The sequence below is a fragment of the Chionomys nivalis genome, chromosome 10 (genome assembly GCF_950005125.1).
Source record: "Chionomys nivalis chromosome 10, mChiNiv1.1, whole genome shotgun sequence".
Classification (NCBI taxonomy): domain Eukaryota; kingdom Metazoa; phylum Chordata; class Mammalia; order Rodentia; family Cricetidae; genus Chionomys; species Chionomys nivalis.
In genome coordinates this window covers 63165132-63190626 of record NC_080095.1, presented here as the reverse complement: position 1 = coordinate 63190626, position 25495 = coordinate 63165132, and the positions used below count along the sequence as shown (strand labels likewise).

General features: G+C 36.0%; 2 protein-coding genes across 2 annotated transcripts in view; one reads left to right on the top strand and one right to left on the bottom strand.

Annotated features, from left to right (window-relative positions):
• Positions 1–25495, top strand: part of Mipol1 (mirror-image polydactyly 1) — a 233773-nt gene that overhangs the window by 129189 nt on the left and 79089 nt on the right. The window lies entirely within an intron of this gene.
• On the bottom strand, positions 12490–12978 carry LOC130882479 (40S ribosomal protein S19-like). The gene has a single exon (XM_057782610.1). The coding sequence runs from the start codon at positions 12958–12960 to the stop codon at positions 12523–12525; it is 438 nt and encodes a 145-aa protein (XP_057638593.1). The 5' UTR covers positions 12961–12978; the 3' UTR covers positions 12490–12522.

Below are 25495 nucleotides of genomic sequence, written 5' to 3'. Positions count from 1 at the left end.
GACCCTAATAATCTCAAAAAACTATATTAATATAACACTATTTGGCCAATAGCTCAGCATATTCCTAGCAAGCTCTTATATCTTTAATTAAACCATTTCTATTAATCTGTGTGTTGCACAAGGCTGTGTGTGGCTTACCAGTAATGTTCTGGTGTCTTTCTCCTTTAGCAATGACAGGGTGTCTGCTTGATTTTGCCTACTCTTTCTGTATATCTTTGTTCAGATTTCCTTTCTGACTTTATTCTGCCCCACCATAGGCCAAAGTAGCTTCTTTATTAACCAATGCTAATAAAACATTCACAACATACAGAGGGGAATCCCAATTTATCTCATCTTTTCTGTATAAATAAAAAGGAAGGTTTTAGCTTTAACATAGTAAAATTGCATATAACAAACCACATATCAAGCGAGAATTACATTTATAATACTTAGTGTATTATTATCTGCAATAATTAGAGAAAATATTTGATCATCTATCTTTGTGAGTCTAAAGTTTCATATTTAATTTATCTTTGATCATAACTAAGGAAAACTATAACTATAGTTATCTGTCTTCAACTCTATCAAAGATCCCAGAAGAATATAATATTACCTAAATAAACAGGAAGTGCATTATAAGAAACCTCGAGAGTTCTAGAATTGACAGAGAAATCTTGCTACCCTGGACAGTCACCCAAAGTTCTTTTGAAGTGTTGGGGCATCCATCTTCAGCCTAGAGGTCCATAGTGTTTGGCAGACATTGTCATGAAGTAGAAAATTTGAAAGACTATTTTGTCTAGATTCGCAGTTTGTCAGTCACTGTCTTCTGTGTCCTGAAGAATGTTTGGCAGACTCTTTCATGAAGCAGGGACCCTGAAGGATCTTCTCACCTTCTTTAAGCAAGTTCAGCAGTCATTTTTCTGTCGTCCCTGCATGTCCAGTTTATACAACATGCTCTCAAGCAGTCCAGACAAGAGCAGTTCTTTCCCAAATGGTTAGCCTTGTCACAATCGAGGCAAGTTCCATAATGAGTTTCTTCAATGCCGATCAATCTTTCTGAAGTATTTGGTGCTGCCAGAAGCAGACATGTCTCACTGTCGAGAAAAATCTAAGTTCTTAAATGCCATATTCTGTAGGTCTTTGAGGTGTTCTATCTATCTAGCTGAAACATATCTCTGTATATCTAGAAAATCTAATTAACATGACTACAAGTTTGACTTTTATTTTGCTAACTACTAATCTGTAATGTTTAATTATACATTTTATTTTTAAGTGAACTGTATAAACATAACAGCATAATACCTTAAATAAGAGTAGTTATATATACAATATAACAAAATTGACCTTAAATTTGTATCAACAAACCAAAGTCCATACCAATGTAAAGTATTCATTTCTATCTTATATCCCCCTTTAAATGAAAACAAACATTTATAAACAACCATTTTGGAAATTTGGGCATTGTTTTCTTCAAACTGCTTCCTGCTGTTTGTTGGGTGATGTATTTTCATGGTTCATGGAAACCTTTTGATGGGTCTGGTTCCATTAAGCCACATTTGCCTGGAAGAAATCCACAGGTTCTCATCTTTTGTAGAAGCAAAAGCAGACTCTCTTTTCCAAAGTAATATATCTTTAGACTCAAATTTTGACGTAAAGATACCTTTAAAATATATATGTTGGTTTAACTTAGCAGCCCGTATAATGAAATGCCTCTCCATACTTAACTCATTTACAGTCAAAACATTCAAAGAAAACAATAATATACATTATCTAGACTCTTTGTGTATTTTCCATCTTTACGTGGAGTTTTTTACTCTATTTTTAATATTTATTTTGTTATCTTTACTTTTTTGATCTATGATTTTCTTTACTCTTTCTTCTCTCTCTCTTAAGCCCATGTGCATATATCCAACACTGTGACTCATTCAGAGGTCTTTTATATCTGAATCTGTCTTATTGAGTATCTGTAATCATTGTCTGGCCAGGAGAGTGTTTTTTTTTCTTTTTAAATGCTAAGCCCACCGGTGTGGTTAAGATTAATAATTCTGCTTTACCTATTGGCTCCACCCAGTCCAACATGGTAGATGTGTGGTCACTGCTTCTGCAAGCCATGCTCACCACCCCAACTCCAGAGATGCAGCAGGTTTATGTTGCCATTAAGCAATTTGTAACTTGCTGTTCACAAACCCAATAAGTGTTCCGTAGCCGTACCTCCCAAAAGAATCAGAGCTGTTCATACATGCAGCACAAACCAAGAAGCCTTCTTTTACAGAAGCCATGCCTCTGCTTGTATCCAGCAAACAGAGCCTACCTGAAAAAAAATGAAGCTCCAATTGACTCCTGTTTTTGTGGGTCTAGAAACCCACAAAAAAGCTTTTTTTAAAGCTTTCTTGGGCTTTATGTGGATGTATGTTGCTGAATGTTGGGCATCATTTTGTAAACAGAGTCTTCACTTTCTTTTTCTGGACACCCAGACCCGAATAATCACAAAAAACTACATTAGTACAACATTGTTTGGCCATTGGCTCAGGCATATTCCTAGCTAGGTCTTATAAATCTTAAGTAACCCATTTCTATTAATCTTTGTATTGCCATGAAGCTGTGTCTTTCTGGTAAGGTGTCTTTCTTCTTTGGCAGCTACATGATATGTGCTTGACCATGCCTACTCTCTGTATATATCTCTGTTCTAATTTTCCTCCTGGCTTATTCTGCCCTGCCATAGCCCAAAGAGCTTGTTTATTAACTGATGGTAATAAAATGTATTTAAAGCATAGAAAGGGAAATCCCACATCAAGTAGACTTTGGTCATGTACAGTGTAACAGGCCTGAGCCATATGAAGTTATTGAACAGAGAGAAAAGAAGAGAGAAAGGAGGATGTCTTCAAGGAAACAGTCTTCCAGACACACTAGGACTGATGCACATATGAACTCACAGAGACTGTGGCAGCAGGCAAGCCGTCTACACAGATTCAAGCCAGATGAAGGACTGAGCCTGGAAAGTGGACACTGAGTCAACTTAACCAAGAAATTATCTGCAATTGATACCTGATGACAAAGGGGGAAATAGCTGTTTTCATGGAAGTCTTACTGGGTGTATCATCCACATTCTTGGCCAACACAAAACGAACTCCTTGATATTTTCTGGGCTTGTTTCAGTTTGCTCTGTTTTGGCATGTTTTGTTCTAATTGCTCTTTTGCTTGTTTGTTTTGATTTTTATTTTGTGTTTTTGTGGGTTTGTGTGTGTGTGTGTATTGTATTTCTTGCCACATTTTTTTCTTTTGTGTTTGATTTTTTGATAGAGAAGAAGAATATAAAATTGGATGAGTAGGGAACTAAAGCAGATTTTGGAGAAGTTGGGGGAGGAGAGAGACATAACCAAATTATATTTTATCAAAGCAATATTCATTGAAAATGATAATAAAGAAAAGAGAAAAGCATCAAAATACATGAAAAATAGTTTTATCTTTGCAAGGGAGGTGGAAATCTTCTCTGGTTCTGGTTCCTAACATCATTCTGTTTCATGTCCAACTTTATATTTCATGGAATAGTTTCTTTCTCATTACAAGTAATACTCTCAGCTGGACCAGGTTCACAGACTCTGCATACTCTGTGGGAAATGTTACAGTGGCGCTTACTGTGAGTTCTCTGAGGTGAATAACTGTTTTGAAGGTTAGCTCCATGGATTGCAGCACCAGGTACAGCCAAATCATTAAAAGCCTTTGTAGATCCAACCATGAGGTGCAGCTAAAACAACTGAACTGTAGCCTCCACCACAAAATTAACCCTGTGTGGAAACCTTCTGTGTTTGTACAAATGCAGTACTTGTTTAATTGCAGATATTTTTAATTGCTCTTAACTGACCAATAATTTTTTTCTAGTTTGAATTTCATAGTATTTTTTTGTTGAATTTAATGTTTTGTTTTGATAAGTAATGGTAGAAATATAAAATTTACATTGTAAGTTTCCCTAAAGAAACGGTTATATATTTTATAAAATAGCAATACTTTATCAGGAATGAAGGCATACATGTGCAGTAGAAAGGGAATATCGATCACACCAGGCCTCTGTGTTCCATGAATTGGCTTTGGGTAGGGTCTGGAACCCTTATTCAGTTTTTGTATTGCCTGGTCTTTGATCTTGGCATTCCCCCTATATCTTCTAAGCCTGTTTCTCTACCTCCTGTGCCCATCTCATGCTACCTGTGTGTGTTCAGGTCTCTGTCTTTGGCCAAACTGTTCATAGAAGACATTAAGTGCTGACATAAAAGACATAGAATATGTGATGAGTTCTTCTTTGTCTGTTGTGACTAATACTTCTGTTTCCTCCTCTTTTCTGGATCTATGGACTTTTGGAATCACAGTAACAGAGATGTAGACTAGTAGATTCCTGTGATGTTCTGCTGGAGACAATGCCCTGGTCACTGGGAAAGTAATTCCTAGTAGAGTCCAGTTTATGGTTGTTACTTCATAAGTAGACCTCACTTTGCGGGTACTCTCCAGAAGCATGGCTTACAGTCATCATCTATTCTCATAATAATAGGCCTGAGCCTGACCCAAAGCCCCTGGAATGGCAATACTTAACTCTGATTGAGAAAATGTGTCCACTATAGACTGTGTTTGAAACGTGCAGGAGGGGAAATTATTGTCCCAACTTTCTTTTAGAGTGATGAGATTTGTTTAAAAAAATATACCAACAATATATTAATTTTTGACCTGATTTCTGTATATAACAATATTAGTATTTACTAACATTATTCACTTTGTGGGTTTTTTTTTTTTTTTTTTGATGTTCTCATAGTATTTTAGAACAAAGGTGGATGAAAATGTTGAAGCTGATCAAATGGGTTTTTCCTCTCTGGCAGTTTTAGTTGTTTGCAGCAACCAAATTTCACACAAAGTTGTGCTCCAATGACTGGGGACAGTGATTTATTATATTATCTCTTGTGCTTTATGCATGATGATGTTTTGAAAACTACAGTGCAGAGTTTCAATGATTGTCTAAAACACAATGAAATTAATTTGATGGATTTAAAAATGTTATATCTTATTTCCAACTAAAAATATATTTTAAAAGTCTCAGATTGTTAAATATATTTAAGATATCTTACCTAAATAAAAATGTTCTAATTTGAGACTAATATAGAATTCTTTATTAGGCATTATATAAAAATTTTCAATGAAAGTAAATGCATTTACTAGTGAAATTTTTCCATAACAAACACTCTTTATTCTTTGAGTATGTTGACGTGAAAGTTAATTTGCTGATGAAGTGTATCTGCAGAACTTTAGTGTGTACACTTAATTTGAAAAAAATCTAACATTCATAATTGACATACTAGAGTATGCCAACTAGCACAAAATGACTTTATTGTGTTGTTCAGTGTTGGTTAGTTTTTCTGTTATGTTGATGCATTAAAACAGATATTAAATTTTATCATTAATTCAGTGCCTGGTCTCTCATCAAATCCCCTTAATTACAAAGTGACTCCAAGGATTAGACAGCATGGATTTTAATTTTAACTGAAACAAAAACGGCGTCTTGGAGAATCACTCTTGTCTACTGACTCATACAGATTTTTTTTAAGATCCAATAATTTTTGCTTATCTTTACATTTTGATACAAAAATATGTTGCTAACATTTTTGTTCTTTGGTTCCTACTAACTATATTATTAGACGATATTTCAAAATCCTTTAAAAATTCTGATAAATTGCAGCTTTGGGGAGTTTAAGGAACTTGTAGCTTTGCTTTCCATTTTGAGCTTTGAATCTTACATAACTACCCTTGGATCTGTGACATCTAGGATCCCTTATTTCTACTTCCATAATAATTTCGCAGTCATACACCATAGTTTTATATTTGCTGGAAGTGTTTCTAGAATAACTGCACTGTTCCCTGTGCTGTTTGAGGCTGATGATTGTTTAGATAAACCTTCACTTCCTTTTAGTACTTTCTGTTTTTATGTCTACAATTGTTTTGATGTTTTACTCCCAAGAGGTGTTAGACATTCTGCCTTCTTTCTACAAACAACCATTTAATAGGATATTGTTACATATTATTTAGTTTCAACATTGCTGTAACTGCATTTTACTAAATTAGGAGGCTAACAAATTTAATTATCAAAGTGATACAGAAAAGTGTATTTGTGCACTGTATTTTTGCTCTGTTGCTGGATGGTCAGATTTTAGCCCTGAGATGCCTCTTTGTGAATCTACATCCAAGGGTTTCCAGTCTACCTTGTTTTATTTACTATTTTGAGTTTTATCTGGACCCATAAATTTTTAGGTTGCTCTTTATTTTTTGAAAAATAAAAAAATAATAGTTACAACCCCAGAATATTTTAAGGTAGATTATTTTTTACTGATAATTTCTGTTCTTTTAATTTCACTTTCACCTTTTGAGAGATTGTTAAAACGTAAAAAATAGCAATCCTCCAGCTTAGCAAATGTTGTGTATCTTCTATTTCTGTGAGTTTTGTTTTTAAATGACATCCCCTTTGTTGGTCTTAAGCTGGATTTTTATATGCTGAAAGATATTTAGCTCATCATGCAGAGGAAAAAATAAATTGCCTAGAAACGGATTGTTTACGTAATATTAGATGGTAATATAAACCAACAAAAGCAAGGAAATTAACTTCTAAGGCTGACACACTGCCCTTCCCTTGCTCCTTTGTGCCTGAAGGTATCATGTGTGTGTTATAATACCAACGTACAGTGTACTCCATTAAGACCAGTCAAACTTAATTCTAAATTTCTTGACATTAATATTATTTGTCTGTTAATGCTATACATGGTGGATCCAAACAAGATTGTAAAAGTTTATTTGATTTCAGATCTCATTTATTGTTGGTTGCTCTCAGAAGCCACGTATCATGCAGCTCAGATATCAGTTTTTCACACCTTTAAAAATAACAAAATTTTAAAAATGAATAAAATTTTCCAAAAATTTAGACACTGATTGAATTCCTACCTTTTTTTCATTTTTTTGGTTTTATTCCTGTTTTTTTTTCCTTTTTTCTCTCCTAGAATCTTGTAGTATTGAGAAATTCCTGTCTTGTTAAGAATAATCAAGTACATTAGTATTATAAGGGTGTAGAACAATTCTGATACAAATTGCAAAAGAGAATTATTTGTGAAATTTTGAGGTTCATTCTTAACCTCCAAAAATAACCTGCAAGATTAATTTGGGAAATGATAAATACTCAGAGAGTCTCTTCACAGAATCTGTTTCTATGAAAGAATTCATTCTGCTTTAGTTTCTATATTTGTTAGCTAGGTGGTAGCTCATTGATTGCCCATGAATTCTATGCCGGCCTTTTGGCAGCTTCTATAAAATTACAATGATTAGGCTGACATTTCCATGTTAGAAAGTGGATGCTGTCTGAGATTGCGAGCTCCTTCCTTGTTCTGTAGTAAGTTGAGCATTGCTTTATCTTCTGTTTTCTGTTTTTTTTTTTTTTTCATAAGTAATCATTTGTCTTCCAATTTTAGGTATACATAGAACATAGTTTTCTCGGATAATACCAAGTTCAGTTGAAGCTCTGAATTTTTTTTAAGGGCCTTAATATTACTGATTTGTGTGCTGACCCTCACAAAGAAAAACATCAGATACTTTCTGTATAAATTATGACACCATAAGCAATCCAAATCTCATTCAAAATTTTTGCTCATAGTAACTAAAGAAATGGTTATAAAACATGGTGGAAAGTTGGAGAATAGCAATAATTCTTTAAGAATTTTTATTTCATATAATTAATATTTAATTGGTTACATTTAAAACTACAGAATAGAGTGATCTATTTACTAGAGATTTGTGAAACAATACTTTAAGCTCTTACTTATTCTGAGGTGTTGAAAGGTGAAACATTTGACATTTTCTTTTCGGGCACTGCTTTAAAAACACAGAGGGCGGGACAGAGGCGTTGCCACATCAGCGTTCAGGGTGTTTGCGGTTGTCCGGGACAGCAGCTCCAGTTTAAAACACCTGTGTTTACTTTCCAGCTTTTCCGACTCTGCCTTAAAGTGGCCTGAGAAAGGCGCAGGCATTCGTGTTGGCTCCGTTTTCATAGCACAGCACTTTTTTCTTGCTGTGACAGAATTTAGCGCCTTTCGTGTTTTATACATTTTATCTGCGTAGTTACATAAGCACGTAAGAGCTTCATATAATCTATGTAGAAGAGCCTTTTGGGTTTTAAATGTCTTCTCAACCATTTGCCTTTTGTTCACTGACTACGTCAAGTTGGGGAAGCCCTGTTCACTTCTTCCATGTGCTAACGTTTTCTTTAAGGAGTGAAAGAAGTGTGCTGAAAAATTCACTTTTTTTGTAGGGAGAAATGAAAGAATATTACATGAACCAAGTATGATATAACATTTATTTTTATAAATTTTCAAGACTTTCTAGGGATTTCTGTTTTCTATTATATGTTGACAAGTTTTTAATAGTATTTTGAAAAAACTGTTTTATAAATCTACTAATGTAATTTTCCTTTTTGTCTTTCTAAGATCTTGAAAAGTACTTGGTGCTTTAACTATCTCTAGTTTGGCCAATGTTTGCTAATTTTAGACATGTGATTTTGAAGTAAATATTTTGCATTTTCTTTTGTCAATTACATGACATCTTTGTTATATAAATCTTTACTGGCCTCACATTCTTGGCTATGATATTTCGTTTGCATAAACATGTCCTTTTCTGCCTTATTTCTAAACGCAGATCCTTGTTACAGTGAACAAAGCATGCAGTCTGTGATGCATGGCTGGTGCACTTCTGACTGCAGTAGAAGCCTTAGCCCTGGCATTGGAGCTGGAAAGCCTGATTCATGTTTAAATGATTTTGTCTTTTGACAATAAATTGATCTTTACTTCTCCATATTCATGTTGATTTTCCCCAATCTTTTTTGCATTGAAACTATCTTAAATAACCAGTGCAAAAGTTATGTGTTCTCTCTGCACCAGAGAGAGACAGAAACAGAGAAAGACAGACAGGGAGACAAGAGGTTTGTATATAGCTTCAGGAAATTTGTTCTCTCCCCCAGCCTAGTCATAAACCCCAGGTTTAGAAGTTCTGAGTCACCATTTCTTTAGAGCACTGTTAATTCCTTAGACAATAGTTTAGAGGTTATTAATGTGTTAGATCAGAGAAATCAGCGAGTCAAATACTGAATTGATTAAGGGCTTAGTACAAATCACCATGTTAGGTATTAAATGATAATGCAAAGCAATAATTGACTTTATTAACATTAAAGATAATATTTTATTTTGTTTATTATAAAAGGTTACCCTATAAGTTATTTGAGCATTTTGTCCTCAGACACACAACCTCCCCTTACTGTTCCTGACTTCAACTAATCCCTTTTGCTTCCCAGACAGCTGTAATTTGAACTTTGCGTCATGAAGACAAATAGTATTTCAACAATATAGTCCATATTCCATGATGTGTGTGTGCGTATGTATATTGTGTATTTACTCTCATCTCAGTATCTCAAGTGGATCTGAAAAACAAATTAGTTATTTCGTTTTTTTCTAGTCACATGCAATTAACAAAATAGCTAATATGTTTTTAAAGCAAATTTTATTAATGTAATTGTATAACTGCTGAAAAATAGTATTTCATTTAAAAATTAAATAATTTGTTGTAGGTGTCAGTGTGGTGAGGAATACTCGGGTGCAGATGGTACAGTACAAGACCTGTAGAATGCAATAGTGCGCATGATGAGAAAATGAAATCCGAGTGGAAGTAACAATTAAAATTGTTTCTGAAATATCAAAGAACCTAGTAAAATGAAATGCAAAGGATTTTAAGCATAGAAAAATAATAAATTACTTTACCTGAATAAATTATGTAAGAAGTAACAAATACAACAAGAATTTGTATAAGTATTCTATAATGTGGACCAGTACTGTTTTGAACTGTTGAAGCACCAGGAACAAAAAAGTGCTTGGGCTGGTGAGATGTCTGGGAAGGTTAAGTACCTAGCCACCAACCCTGACCGGCACCCTGAAGTTGACAGTCAGACCCCACATGGTGGAAAGAAAAGACTGACTCCTATGAATTGTACTCTGGTGGCTCCGTGTGCACCGTGACGTGTGTTCATACATACATACACCACTATATAAATAAAATTTAATAGAAATGTTCTTAAAAGAACAAAATTGCTTAAAGTATTCCATATGAGGAAGTAAGGGAGAGAAAAATCATTGTAAAACTGCTAACTTGCTCATTTCCAGAAACTGAGATTGCTCCCCATGGTAAGGAACCTGATGCCATGTTTCCACGGGGTGTGTCAACTCTGTCCTAGTGATGATTTCCCCGGGGCACTGCTGTGGAGTAGGCGTGTTACATAAGAGCTGTAATTTCCCAAGGAAACGAGTAATATGTATATCTGCCTGAAATACTCCTAACTTCCCTGTTTATCAAGGTGCTTCTGTGTGCACATGCATCCCCTTGGCTTCCAACTGAGGCTGTCAGTCATGTATTTAGCGCACAGATTTTATGTAACGTGTTTTGTGTCTGTTTGTGTGTATACTTGTATGTACAAGTGTGTTCGTCGGCATGTCTGTCTTCCAAGGCAGTTATCTATATCAAATATCTGCTTCTATTGTTCTCTCTCTCTCTCTCTTTTTATTTTTTGAGATAGGGTCTCTCAGTGAGCCTGGATTGCTCCAAAATTGGTTACATTTAGATTAGTTTGCTAGTGAACCCCAGAGACCAACTTGTCCCTGTCTCCCCATTACTGATATTTACAGACTCAAGCCACCATACCCAGATGTTATATGGGTTCTGGATATATGAACTCAGCTACTCCTGTTTTTATTAGTTTTTAAAAATATATTGATACTTTTTTTGTAAAATTTTTGTAAGAATTGTTTCTATCTAGAGCCAGAAATACTCTATATTGGATAATTAGTCCTTCATGGGTTTGGTTACTACGATCTCATCCAAATACAGACTGAGAATGTAGTTAGACCTTTTGCATTTTTCTGAATATGCACAGAGTTTTAAATCTTGTTATTTCCTAAACAATATCATCTAACTGCTTACAAAGATTTTACAGTGTTTTGAATATTACTAATAATTTAGAGGTGATTTGAAATATAAGAAAGATGTGTATATGTTATATGCAAATACTATACTATTTCATGTAAAACTCTCGGGCTTTGTGGTACTCACAGAGGTTTTATAACTGAACCCACAGGATGACTGATTTCTTGTTTGTTTGATTTTATTTCAGTCTGCTTTATTTAAGTACAGTTAACATGTAATAAATTATAAATATACGGAGTATATACCTCAGTGCACTTTGACAGGTAAGTGCCACCCTAATAAAGACATCCTTTCTACCAGCCCCACAAGCTCTTTAGTGCTGCTTTGCAGTTTGTCTGTGCCTTCACCCCTAACACTGAACAATCACTGGCTTGTTTTTGTGTGTGTCTGTCTGTCTGTGTGTGTGTCTGTGTGTGTGATTATGAATAAATTTACACATCTCTAAAATATTCTATAATTGGTATCATGTCCTGTGTAACCAGCATCTTTTGGTATAATTTAAGATTCATCCATGCTGTATATGTAGTGGTTGTTGTCTTTAACTTCAGAAGAGTTCTACTTAGGACTCCAGATGTTTTCTTCTGTTCCTGGGTACCATGGGCTTTCCTCTATGTATTGACATTACCTCCCATATTATGTGGGAAGTTGAAGTATATAGGACTTTCACGCTTCTCACTTTAATCAGGAGGGAAAGGCTAACTTACTCATCAAAATTAAAAGGGAAATTCCGGGAGAAGGTGTTGCTAATTCGGATGAGACAGATAAAAGGTCATGTGCTTGCTCGCTTTTCTTTAATGGTTGGGGATAGACACAAGAATGAAATATAGGGACAGGCTATGATCAACCAAGCTCAACCTTTAAAGTTAGGTTGTGACTGAGGCAAAGAGGGTTTCTAGAGAATTTCAGAACATCCTTTAACTAGAAGAACCAGAAGGGGAAGCTGGAGGAGACAAAATAAAAAAGTTCCTATGGGGTTTCTTCTTTATCTGGCTGTAAACTATACACTGGCATAGTGTTTGATGGAATTGTTTTTCTATCCACTTTCAGTTTGTAGAGATGATCCCAAATGTATATGCATGTATTTAACCAGTGTATGTATGTATGTGATATATGAAATACATACATCCATGGCTAAATAACGTGATTTGTATGACATCTGGATTCATATTTTGATGTTCACAGTTTGATATCCGAAGTCCTTGACATTCTCTGCCTCTACCCTGTCTTCTGAGCTCCGTGTTTGATTCCGGACAGTCTTTTTGTCACAGTAAAAATCTTGCTTCTTAAAGGTAAATCTCTTAAATTATAAATAATCAACTTTCTGGAAAATAAATAAGACATGTGAAAATAAACTATGTTTCACTGAAAATTTCACAAGGGTGTTAGAATTTGGATTTGGTATAACATACTTGTGGAATTCAGCTAAAACAGCATATGAAGGGAAAGATGTATTCTTTTTTTTTTTTATGAATGAGGCAATTTATTAACCCAGCATCCTTTGTTCTAATGCTTCTTGTTGGCAGCTGCCACCTGTCCGGCAGTCCTGTCCAGATCTCTCTGTCCCTGAGGTGTTAGCTTGCGGCCCCCATCTTGGTCCTTTTCCACCATTTTCAGTCCCTCCAGGGCTTGGAGAATGCGGCGGGCCACACTCTTGGAGCCTCTGCTGAAGTGGCTGGGCCTGACACCGTTTCTCTGCCGTCCTCCATAGATCTTGGTCATGGAGCCAACCCCGGCACCACCACGCAGGTACAGGTGCCGTGCTGTAGAGGCAGCTCGTGTGTAGAACCAGTTCTCATCATAGGGGGCAAGCTCTTTATGTTTGGCCAGCTTGACTGTGTCCACCCATTCGGGGACTTTCAGCTTCCCGGACTTTTTGAGGAAGGCTGCCAGAGCTCTGACGAACTCCTGCTGGTTAACGTCTTTTACAGTAACTCCAGGCATCGTGCGGCCTCCGCGCTCCTAGCCAGGGGAAAGGCGGAAAGATGTATTCTTAAAAAAATTTAAGTACTGAGCCGGGCGGTGGTGGCGCACGCCTTTAATCCCAGCACTCGGAGGCAGAGGCAGGCGGATCTTTGTGAGTTCGAGGCCATCCTGGTCTACAAGAGCTAGTTCCAGGACAGGAATCAAAAGCTACGGAGAAACCCTGTCTCGAAAAATACAAAAAAAAAAAAAAAAAAACTCCAAAAACACAGGCTAATAAATTTAGGCTGGGCGGTGGAGGCGCACGCCTTTAATCCCAGCACTTGAGAGGCAGAGACAGGTGAATCTCTGTGAGTTCGAGACCAGCCTGGTCTACAAAAGCTAGTTCCAGGACAGGCTCCAAAGCCACAGAGAAACCCTGTCTCGAAAAACCAAAAAAAAAAAAAAAAAAAAAAATACTGAAAGAGCAAAAGACCAGAGGTCAGTGACCCAGCATTTTCCCTCAAGACGCTAGAGTAATGACCTTGTAGTTAGAGATCTGCAAAAAAAGCATTCCAGGGAGGGTAAAGAAAGCAAACATTGAAATAAAGATGTACAGACTGTGTTGAACAAACTGAAATACAGCATGGCTCAAACATAGTAAAAGAAAGGAAACAGGTATTAGGTCTAAAAGATAATTGATATTTTTTCATAGAATCTGTCACAATGATAAAGAACTTGATTTTTATAAGTGTTAAGTAAGTTATGGTTTAGATTGCTCTAAACAATTTAAATGTGGCATTTGAGAGTAACCCACCAGTCCTCATTCATCCCTGAGAAATTGTTGGCAAATAATGATTGTTAGGGGGTGGAGGTGTCATTTTCTTCAGCGGTGTAGCCACTGATAGTTGCCTGTGCTCTAGCAAATAACCTCTCAGCCACTATTGGGCAAGAAGCTAAATACAGTAGGTCTAATACAGAAAGACGACATCGAAGCCATAGGGGGTTTATTGAGAAGGCTTCCAGCCAAAGAGGGAGAGATGAGGGAAAAAATTGTGGGGGGGTATACATGACTAAAATTCATTACATAAATGTCTAAAACTTGAAGACAGACTTTTTCTTTGGGATTGTCAGCTCCCCAATAATGACACGGAGACTTATTATTAATTATGAAAGCTCAGCCTATAGCTTAGGCTTGTCCCGCTAGCTCTTACAACTTAAATTAACCCATTTCTATTCATCTACGTATTGTCATGTGACTCATGGCTTTTACCTCTCCCCCCTGCATGTCTTGCTGTCTCTCTGTGTCTGGCTGTTGACTCTACCTTTTCTCTTCCCAGAGCTCTCTCTGTCAGAAGTCCCTTCTATATCTCCAGCCTATTGGCTATTTAACTTTTTATTAAATCAATAACAGTGACGCATCTTCACACAGTATAAAGAAATATTCCACAAAAGAAATTGTCAATAAAAATGTAAATCACTGGCTATTATGTGTAATAGAAGTGCATAGAGATAAGAATTGAAGTAGTAATGATTACTGGGAGGTTATATTTTTGGCAAGAGATGATATTGGTTTATAATAGCAGAAAGTAGGTGAGACATAGGTGGGGCTCAGGTTTCTTATTAACAGAAAAGTTATTTATGGGTGTGCATGTTTGCTTTGTGTGTGTGTGTGTGTGTGTGTGTGTGTGTGTGTGTGAATATGGTAGCAATGCTGATAGAATGTTGAGAAGTTTTTGAGGGAAGAGGGAATAATGAATGAATGTTTTATCTTAAGCTTAGAAAACAGTAGTAATTGAGTTGGGGACATTTAGAAAAAGTGTAATGGAACTAACTTTTTCAGAATGTTAGTGAAAACATTAGACTTGTAAGTCATCATATCATGGTAAGAGTTAGGTATACAAGTTTGGATTTTCAGAGATGAAGCCAAGCCAGAGAGATAACATTTCTGTGTGCATATCTACAGATGAGCCATAAGTCCATATTATTTAACAAAATATAGATGAAGAAGAGGACCAAAGCATGTGTCATTCCAGCATTGGTAGAGGGCATGAAAGGCCTCATCACAAGAGAGGTAGCAAAGAACCCAGGAAAACAGTATATCTCCAAAACAAGGGTCAAAGGAAGACAAAAATTTTTATTTGGGGCTGGCCTCATCTGGTAAAGGTGCCTAATGCAAAATCTTACTTACTGAGTTCAATTCCAAGAACCACATGGTGGAAGGAAAGAACTGACTTTTACCATTTGTTCGACGACTTCCATAAGCATGCCCACCCCAAGTATATACACACACTTACATGCCAACCCAATGTAAACAAGATGCAGTAATTGAAACTCCCTTCCCAGATGACAGTAGGTGATGTCAAGTTGGAAATTAAAGCAAACCATAATGACCATGCCAGGCGTATAAGAAGTCTACTTACCTCCATTTCTACAAAGTAAAAGACCTTAGTCTTTAGTAGTAGGTAATTTTTGTATGTGTGTTCCTGGAAACTGAAAAATAACCATAAACCTCCATTATTGAAACCTCAATATTACATATAAACAAATCGCACCACTTTCTAAATACTATGTACAGAGTATATGAGACATTAAATAGGTGAGAACTTTTAACTCTGTTCAGTGAGAAATTTATAGGCTGAATAGAAACTGGTAAACCTTACAATTGTATTGTCTTCCAAAATTCCAAATAAATTAGAACATTCTAGTATAGATTTGGAGAAGGTATCAACAGTTTTGGAGGCTTTTCTCATTTTGATTTGTCATTTCTACTAATTTATTAAAACCTCCAAAGTTAACAGTAATAGCATTTGTAGTCTCAATTTTTGAAAGCAAGTAATTACTATATAGAGGGAACGTTTTTGTTGCTATAAGTTGACCTGCAACTTGAGAGACTATAGACAGCATAATTATTATTAGGTGTGAAAATAATCAGCTCTATGCTGCTAAAGGTCAACATATCTCTTAACGAAGTTTCCTTTTGTTATCCAAAAAGACATTTCAGTTGCAATCTCTAAGTAAATATATTTTAACTTTACTCAAGGAAAACCTAATTCAATTGCTGGTATTATAGGTACACTTTTGGGAGCTGCCCCCACCACAAAATAAAAGAAAGAAAAAAGATTGATTTTGAGAAACTTGCCAATCTCATTGCAGACTGTGAGAGCAATTCTCCATTTGTACTTTCATGTCACCTTATAGTATGCACTATCCAGAGTTATTTTCTGCAGACTGTGTGAGATATTCTGCTTTGCTTATTTGTCTTTATAAGTCTGAGTTGGCTGTGTCCTGCATTTATCCTTCATTTTGGATATGATTGAATTTTGTGATTGCCATCATTCTGATGATCTGGATTCTTAGAAAGCATAGTTGTATCTACAGTGTTAACAGAGAAGGTCAAAAACAGATTGCTAATTTGCAGTTCCCTTAAGGTGACTATTAGGAGGGATGCTACAATGAGTGCTTTGTTGTTTTGAGTTACAAACTGATTGCTAATGGGGATCATTGTGGTTGGTTCTCAGGGAAAATAGATACACTCCATAAAGTGGATAATCTCTGTCATCAGACAATAAAACTAGTGTTTCTAAACTCTGTTTTGGGTCATTACACAGATTTATGCTTCTGGATGCACCCATTGTCAACATTGGAACATTTTCCATCCTTTAGTAGAGTTTCCAAGAATGTCAATGTCCTAGATTGCTTTTTACTGTCATCTTGTAAATGACTAGAGTCATCTGAGTACAGAATCCTCAATTAAGGAACAACCCGGATTTACCTGGCTTGTAGGCACATCTGTGGGGAGATGTCTTGTTAATTGAGAGAGAAGGGCCCAGCACTATGTGAGCAGAACCATTCCCTGAGCAGGTGGTCTTGGGCTGTATAAGAAAGCTAACTGAGTATGAGCTACAAGCAAGCCATCAGCATTCCTCCATCTCTTGTGCTTAAAGGTTTTACAGTTTACAGTTCCTGCTCGATGGACTATATACCCTGAAAGGACCAGCTAAATAAATCCTTTCTCCCCAGGTCATTTTTGGTTAGAGTGTTTTGTCATGGTAACCGAAACTAAACTGTAACAGTTCTTCGCCCTGTAAACAACTCTGATATTATAGTATAGGCTATTGAAAAATCCACAGAGATTATTTCTCCTGAAGCAAAAATTAAGTAAACTCTAAAGATTTTAACCTGAAGATGTATGATTTGGTAATTGGAATTGGACAACAGAAATGTAATCATTTTAATAATTTCAGTGGATTAATTATAAAAGCATAGGAAGACAGGAAATACTGGAGGATGTTAATGCATTCTGTGAATGCAATGAAGAAGATCGGGACTTCTCTGAACAACAGTAGTAGTAATAAATAAACAACAGTTAGAAGCTTGAGAGTACATAGGAAGAGATGACTTAGCACGATTAATGAAGGAAATGTTTAAGGTACTTTCAAGTTCTAACACTGGGTAATGGGGAAAACGACATTACTTACAAAGGCAGTGACATTAAGACATGGATTTGATTAATGAGGACGAGTGAGTTTGTGTGGAAAATGCTACCTTTCCAGAGTCGGCAAGATGCGTGGTTGGTATTTGAAAATACAAAGACTGAAACTGATTGGCATGGGTAGTCAAAGCTCAATGGTCATATTGTGGTTCCAGTGCTAATTCCCTGTGGAGTCTGTGTGGCGGTCTAAAAGGAGGTGTATTTGTTATAGAAGTAAAACAAATACAACTTTTAAAAGTCGGGATAATAGAGAAGGAAGCATCAGCGTGGAGCTTAGCTTTCCCTGATTGTGTGAGCTCTACTGGGTCCTGTTTGATCTTGAGAAGCTTTCCTATGCAGTTAATGATCCTGCCATAGTGGAAGCACTAATCTGCACAGTGAGGAAACTATGTGCTGTTTGATTTTTATCATCACTACTAGATAAGCTTGTTCACAGCTATGCTAAGGGAACCGGTGCATCTGATACAAATAGGCCCAAGAAGTGTAAATTAAGAGAATATCTGTTTCATGGAGAAAAGTGGTGATTGGTTAAAAGAAGGAAAAATGCAGAAAGTGAAGCATAGAAAAAAAAGGTGTGAGACTTAGAAATGAGAAGGTTGTGAGTCTGTCATTGAGCAAGTTGGGAAAGTCATGCTGAGCATTGGGATGTATGTTATGAATGAGAACAGACAGATGATCATCTCAGGGTAGTAAAGCGTGCTGTAAAATTCTTATGCTGAAAAGCATTGAAATTGTTATGCAAAGCACTTAAGGATAATTGGCTACTGTTCTGGGTTAGACCTGATCATTTTTTGATTTTCAGAAAAGGAAGCCTTTAGAGGATTGTGGCTCAGCCAGATGTTCGCTACATATGTATTGATGTCCATGTTTTGTAGAAACGAAAGGGCATATACTTCCCGGGTGATTTTAAACAGGAGTGAATTTAGGAGCTGTGGCTTCAGAATGGATTTCGCTTCTGCTTTCTCTGCTCAAGTCACCTGGAATATGATGAGAGGGCTGCCCTCTACTCCAGGAGAAGCTGATCATGGTTGGAGTGGCGGCTTGATGAGTCTGTTCATTCCACAAACTACAAGAGCATGGCCGGCTGCTCTGGCACGTGGCTTCTGCTGCAGTATTGTAGGCAATAGGAAGAAAGTGTTGGCTGTCCAATGTCAGAACAGAAAACAGCTAGCTATTCTGCCAGCTACTGTGCTAAAAACTTAGGTCTTTACTTAGACCTGAGAAAGAGTAGAATAATAGACATTTTTAAGCAAAATTAATAGTTAGCTTTTCTAGTTATGTATTTTAATAGCTTGTACATATTAGGTGGTTCCCTGTCATTACAGAAACTTATTATTACGTATTGTCCTGCAAAGTTACTTTTATAGAAATGAATAACTTTTTATATGTCCACTTCTCTCTACTTTGTAATTACATAAGCATTACAATTTAATGTTAGGAGTCACAATTATATAGAATGTATTGAAAGTTTTATATAATGGTTTTTATAGCAGACACCTATATAACCCAATTGGCAACCTAAATAATATCGCTTTAGAAAGTTTGCCTTTGCTCACTTTATTACAGCCACTTGTGCTGGAATGATTTATTTACATGATATTTAAAGTTTCTGTCCCTATTAATCACCCTGATGCCCAACTGACTCACTCAGGACTGATCATCAGCAGACCTTTCTATTTAATTCTGAAAAAACAAGCTGCTTGTGATGACCCAAGAGAGCCACAAGGAAGGTTTGTGAAAGAAGGGTATTCAGCTCACTCTAATCCTTGTTTTTCAGAAGGGCAGTATCTTTAAGTGTTCTCTAATTAGTGAATAGATATGATTGTGAGTTATTGTTGACACCTTCATAGGACTGAGATGGTTTGCCTGGCTTCTTTACATCCTTGTTTTACATTCTAATAAGTGGGGCTTTAATAGAAACATCTAAAATGCAAGAAGTAGAAAATGTAGTTTTGAAGTATGTAATCATTGTGATGCTATTGGTGTGATTTATTGGGATGATGTTTCTTTTAATATTACAATTAGAAACCTGAAGATTACATGACATAGGCAATGTCTACAAAACTAAAGTGTGTCTCTTTATTTCTTGCTTGCTTGTTTGTTTTGCTGATCGCATTGTATACATGAAATGTTTACTGCTCTGAGATAAAATCTCCAGTTTGGTAAAATTGCTTCTACCAGTCACCTAGGAAATATAAGCCAGAGAACAACACACTGTTATTTAGGCATACCAAGAGGAAATATATTGCTTCAGCGAACTGAATATAAAATATGATGGTGAAAACACCTGGAAATCAAAGAGAACAGATTTTAGCTATGCTTCTCTTTTTCAAAGAACTTAAGTGCTTAGCTCTTATTGTTAGTACTAGAGAAGTAAGTTGGCAGTGACATTTGAAATATGATAAATAAAAGCCTACAGAATGTCTGCTTCTACTTTTAGCACTTGTCTGATTCCTTCTGCAGAAATTGCATAATGGAAGCTACCGTGGCGTTAATGCAACTCCAATATACCAACCTTTCTTATTGTAATAAATGTATTATCTAGTACTGTGTAATGATAAATCCATGGTTATTGAAACTGCAAAAGTTATTGAAAGAAAGGGATGGGAGCTTTTTGCTGTTATCACCTGTATTATTAATTGGAGATAATTACTGAAGAGCAGCTGGCTGTTGGTTTTAGGGAGCATCAATTGTTCTTCTCACCCAGCTGTTAACTAATAAGGATCGTCAACACATCTGTTTCAACAGCTGGTAATTAACAAAAGCCTAATTGCTGCCTCTTTTAACATCCAATCTGTGAAAAAGAAGTGATGTAGAAGAATATTATTTACTTGGTGCTTTGCACTTTCTAAGACCAGTTTCCCTTTCTTCTCTTCTCCTTACATTTTTTTTTCTTACTTTGAACACCACTGCCTTTGTATGAAGCATTGAATGGCGGGAGCACACAATATGGTAATCCAGAGCTTAACTTTTCCAGATCTTTGTTGGTGTTTCTTATTGCAACATTTCTTTGCTAACTTAGAAGATAAAATGGATCAAAAGCATTTTGAGTAGTTCCATACAACAGTTAAAATCCGCAGCAGCGTGCCCTGGGCTGTGCTGCTGTGTGAGCATCCAAAAGGGGACAGGGAAAGACAGAGAATTCTTTTCTGCCTTCACATGCACAGCTCCAAAGCAATTTCCATACCGAGATGCTGAATTTCTCTTTAAATTATTGCATATTCCGATTAGCATGGAGTGAGCTGTAGCGAGTCCTCTCTCCTCTTTAAGATGCCCTCTCCTAAAAACTTTATCTTACTTATTTTAATACCTTTATGTCAACTTGAAGTTTTTACAAAAACCTGTTAGTGCATTTATACTTGAAGTTTTTACAAAATCCTAGTAATACATTTATGAAACCTTGCTTCACCTGCTATTTTAAAAATCTGAGTTGGATTTTTTTAAGTTATATTTAGGTCAGAAAACTTTGGGGATTTCTTTTTCTTTACAGTGAGTAAATAGAAAATTTGTAGGCTTGGACTTAGCACCTGAATAGAGCTATTTTGCAAAAAAAGGATTATAAATTCATGCTTGTTACTTTATGCTTTAGTACTCTTAGTTGTGTTCTGGTTTAGTGCAATATATATTTAATATAACATTGGCAATAGAGCTTTATATTTATGCTTTTATAATTTTTATTAATTATATATCAAGAAATTTCAATAGCCATTTTGTATTTAATTGTAGCACACACCCATACATAAAACTGTCTGGATAATATGAGGTCCATATTTATTAGAGATCACACAATCACAGAATCAGGTTGATTTTCCCCTTAATACTTTTATGAATTTAAGAATGTTCTGGTGAGTTACATGGCAGTGATTATGAATCTTATTTAATTTAGGAATCTGAAAAGTCCTGAACTAAGGTGATAGTAATGTTCGGCTGGTTACCCTTGCTTCTCTCGCTTTTTCAGTTGGCAATATTTCTATGCAGGCTGTTCAGTAATTGATGTTGAAAAGTATAAAAGAAATTCTACCCAAGTGCTTGCTGTGGACTGAATTGCAGATTGCATAATTTCAAATTTTTTTCCTGGCAAGACTATTTTAGTTCAGCAGGTGTTCAGGTGATGAAGTGTACAATAGATGTAATGCAAAAACATACACGATCCTGAACAAATAAACAAAATTATACTGGTTAAAAGTCTAACTAAACAGAAAGGTACTGCATGTAGAGAAATGTTTATGACTGAAATGTAGAAGAGAATATATTGTCATTTGTGGAAATGTTTGCTTCTTGAGTTTAAATAAGACTTTAATTTTCTCTGTGTGCTCATGTTCTTAGGTGGCTCCACAGAGCTTAGAGAGAGGAATGTATTCTGACATGAGAGAAGACAATAGGCTTTGTTAGGAACCTACATGCCAAGCCTTCGCTCTACCACTGAGCTACACTCCCAACCTAGGAACCCACACTCTGGCTGATACTTTTTTTTTTAAACACTACATCTCTTCTTTAGGAAAGTAACCTCACGAATAGGTGCTGTGGCTCGAACAAAATTCATTTATTTAATAGATATTCACTGAGGATCATTGTCAGAACACAGACTAATAATGGAGTCATGTGAGAATTCTGAGTGCTTGTGAGTAAACTCCAATAAAACAGGGCAAATGTCTTGTGACCTCTATTTCTTCAAAAACACAATGTTTTTTTTTGTTTGTTTGTTTGTTTTTAGTGTGCTTTTGTGCCCCTCCCAGATGTGGTGGATTGGAGTTCACTTTAGACTGTTCATTACAACTGACTACTGTTATTTGTTTATATGCTCCTATGGGAGAATGTGGTTTTTGTCACGTGTGGTTTGTCCTTGTTATTGTATACTTAGGTGACTCTTCTTAACCCTGGGAGTATAAATTGTGTGATGCTCTGAATAAAGTTGGCTTTGCATGAGACTTCAGTCTGCCTCACTTTTAGTGCCCACTCTCCCAGTTTCTTGCCACCTACTAGAGAGGTAAACAGACTGTAGTAGCACTTGATTACCATGTTCCAGATTTCTACATATCAAATATTATAAAATGATAACTAGATTATATGTGAAACCTGTGAATTTTTGGCAATCTTGTACATGCCAATAAGAATAACTTTCAGAAGAATAACGAAGAACTCTCAGGGACCAAACATGTAACTGATGCCTAATTATCAACAAACATAAGGCCGAATTAGTATTTCATGAAATAGTATTCATTAGATCTAAAACATGCAAGGTGGAGATATATATCTCACAGGATGATTTAAGATGCACATAAATGGTTAAACACAAATCTTTTAAAATTTCTTATAGCTTAAAAAATTTCTTAACACCAAAAATTAAAAGGCAAACTACACATTTGACAAGTGAATAATATCTGAAATATATAAGAAACTCCAATTGAGAACACAACCTGGTAGGAAAGTAGGCAATGGGCATTTTGGAGTGGAGATGAGCATCAGCAGTAGATGTCCAACATCGCTGGTGATCAGATATGTGCTGAGAAGAGCAGTTACCCATAACGCAGATGACGGGCACTAAGGATGTGTAGAAAAAGTACTTTGAACCCTGATGGTAGGGCTGTAAATTAGCATAACTGATGCAAATAACAAGGCAGAGGTTCTCATAATTTAAAAACAAACTACCACATGATCTCACAGTCTTACTTCTGGATGTATAACCAAAGGGAATGAAATCATGATATCAGAGGCATCTGCCTCCCACACTAATTGTGGTATTTCTCACAATTGCCAAGGCATGAAAACACATGTAATGTCTATCAGCCAATGAGTGAATAAAGAAAAAGTGAGATATATATATATATATATATATATATATATATATATATATATATAAATTGATTGTTGTCAGCCATAAGTTTCTATCATCTCTGAAGACACGGATGGAAGTAGAGTGGGCTAATGTTAAGTGAATTAAGTAGCTGAAAAACATAAATGCATTATAATCTTGTGCTAGTATTCCAATTTCTTTATGTAAGCTTATTAATATAATTCATTTATGATCACTAACATCATACTTTTAATTATTCATTGTTAAAATTATGATTGTATCATTTCCCCCTTCCTTTCAAACCCTCCTATATACACCTTCTTGCGCTCATTCAAATTCATGACCTCATTTTCATTATTTATTGTTATATACATATATGTGTATGTATATTTATTCCTAAATATACAAATATAACCTGCTTATTCTGTATATTGTTACTTGTATCTATGGTTTCAAGGCTTACCATTTGGTATTGATGACAATTGGTGTGGGCTTCCCTGTATATGACTTTCTCTCCATTCTCAGCATTCCTTAGTTGCCTGCAGTTCTTTCTATGGGTTTAAAGACTCTTGGTTTCTCCCCTATCCCATTTGGTATGTCCATTACTATCATCCTTTCTATAGGGTTGAGGCCTCATGGTTTTCCCCATCCCATTTGGCATGTCCATTGCTGTCATCCTTTCTATAGGGTTGAGGCCTCATGGTCTTTCCCCTCCCCTTTGGTATGTCTATTGCTGTCATCTTGTTCAGTTCACATGTGAGTTCACATGTAGGCAGTCACATTGGTGAGACTTCATGTGTACAGCTTCTGCCATTTCTAGGAAACTGTCTCACAGAATACCCCCTGATCTCTGGTTCTTTTTTTTATTTTATTTTTTTATTTTTTATTGAAAAAAAATTTTCCACCTTCTCCCAGCCTCGCATTTCCCTCCCCCTCCTCCCATTCCTCTCCCCTACCCCCACTCCTTTCCCCCTCCCTCTCCAGTCTGACCTAGATGTCCTTCAATGGAAGAATGGATGAAGAAAGTGTGGAATATATACACATTAGAGTACTACTCAGCGGTAAAAAACAATGACTTCTTGAATTTTGCATGCAAATGGATGGAAATAGAAAACACTATCCTGAAGGTGTTCCAGACCCAAAAAGATGAACATGGGATGTACTCACTCATAATTGGTTCCTAGCCATTAATAAAGGACATTGAGTCTATAATTTGTGATCCTAAAGAAGCTAAATAAGAAGGTGAACCCAAAGAAAAACATATAGTTATCCTCCTGGATATGAACCTTCATCTGGCGATGGATGGAGATAGAGACAGAGACCCACATTGGAGCACCGGAATGAGCTCCCAAGGTCCCAGTGATCTCTGGTTCTTAAACTTTTTTCAGCCCTTCTTCCACCATGTTCCCTGAGCGTTAGGCACAAGTGTTCTTCTTTTGTAGAGATTTACACGAGCTCTGCCATTAAACATCTGATTTGTAAAGGGCCAAATTTTGCGTGGTGTTTAGAGCACAGTGGTTAAGGGGAAAAGGACTTTGGAACCTAGAGTACTGAATTCAAATTTTTGTTCTGCCACTTAGTAGCCAGCTGATATTTTGTAAGTTACATAGAAATCTTCTCATTTGTAAAATGGAAATATTAGTTACCACGGTGGTGCATTAAGAGAAATAAGTAAATGACTCCATAGAACATTGTTTGCTTGCAGTATTTTTATTTTGTTATGGATGTGTATAAAATTATAACATAATATGATTTGGGAAACCTGGATGTCTTTCTATATCCTTTTCATTACTAAAATATGCACACAGTTAATAATATTATTTTCTCTTATTTTTCTCCCTTCCAAAATAATTGACATAACATTTATCCCTTCAGAAAATCATTCAGTTTTGTACCATGTCAAATTCAATAATGTCTTATACTTTAAGTCTTTTATAAACTGTATGATATTGAGTCCTGTGCCCTGCACAGAAACTGTATAGCCAAGAAAGAAGATAGAGAAGCATGTGCCTGAGAAAGCAAAGCTATCTTTTTTTCTTTAAAGTTATTAATATATTTCACATAGTTAATAAATGGTGTCTTGCCCCATAATGGTTTTCTTGGTAGAGATACTTAAGATCATAAGAAAACCAACAAACAGCTTCACAGAGACTCATCATTTGGTCTGAGTCAAAGACGTTAAGCTTATAAGATGGAACGATACTGAAAATTTAATTTATTTTCTTCTCCTGTTTGGTAGGTATTTACTACATCCTCAATTCCTAAGTCACCAGGCTGGTGATTTGGCT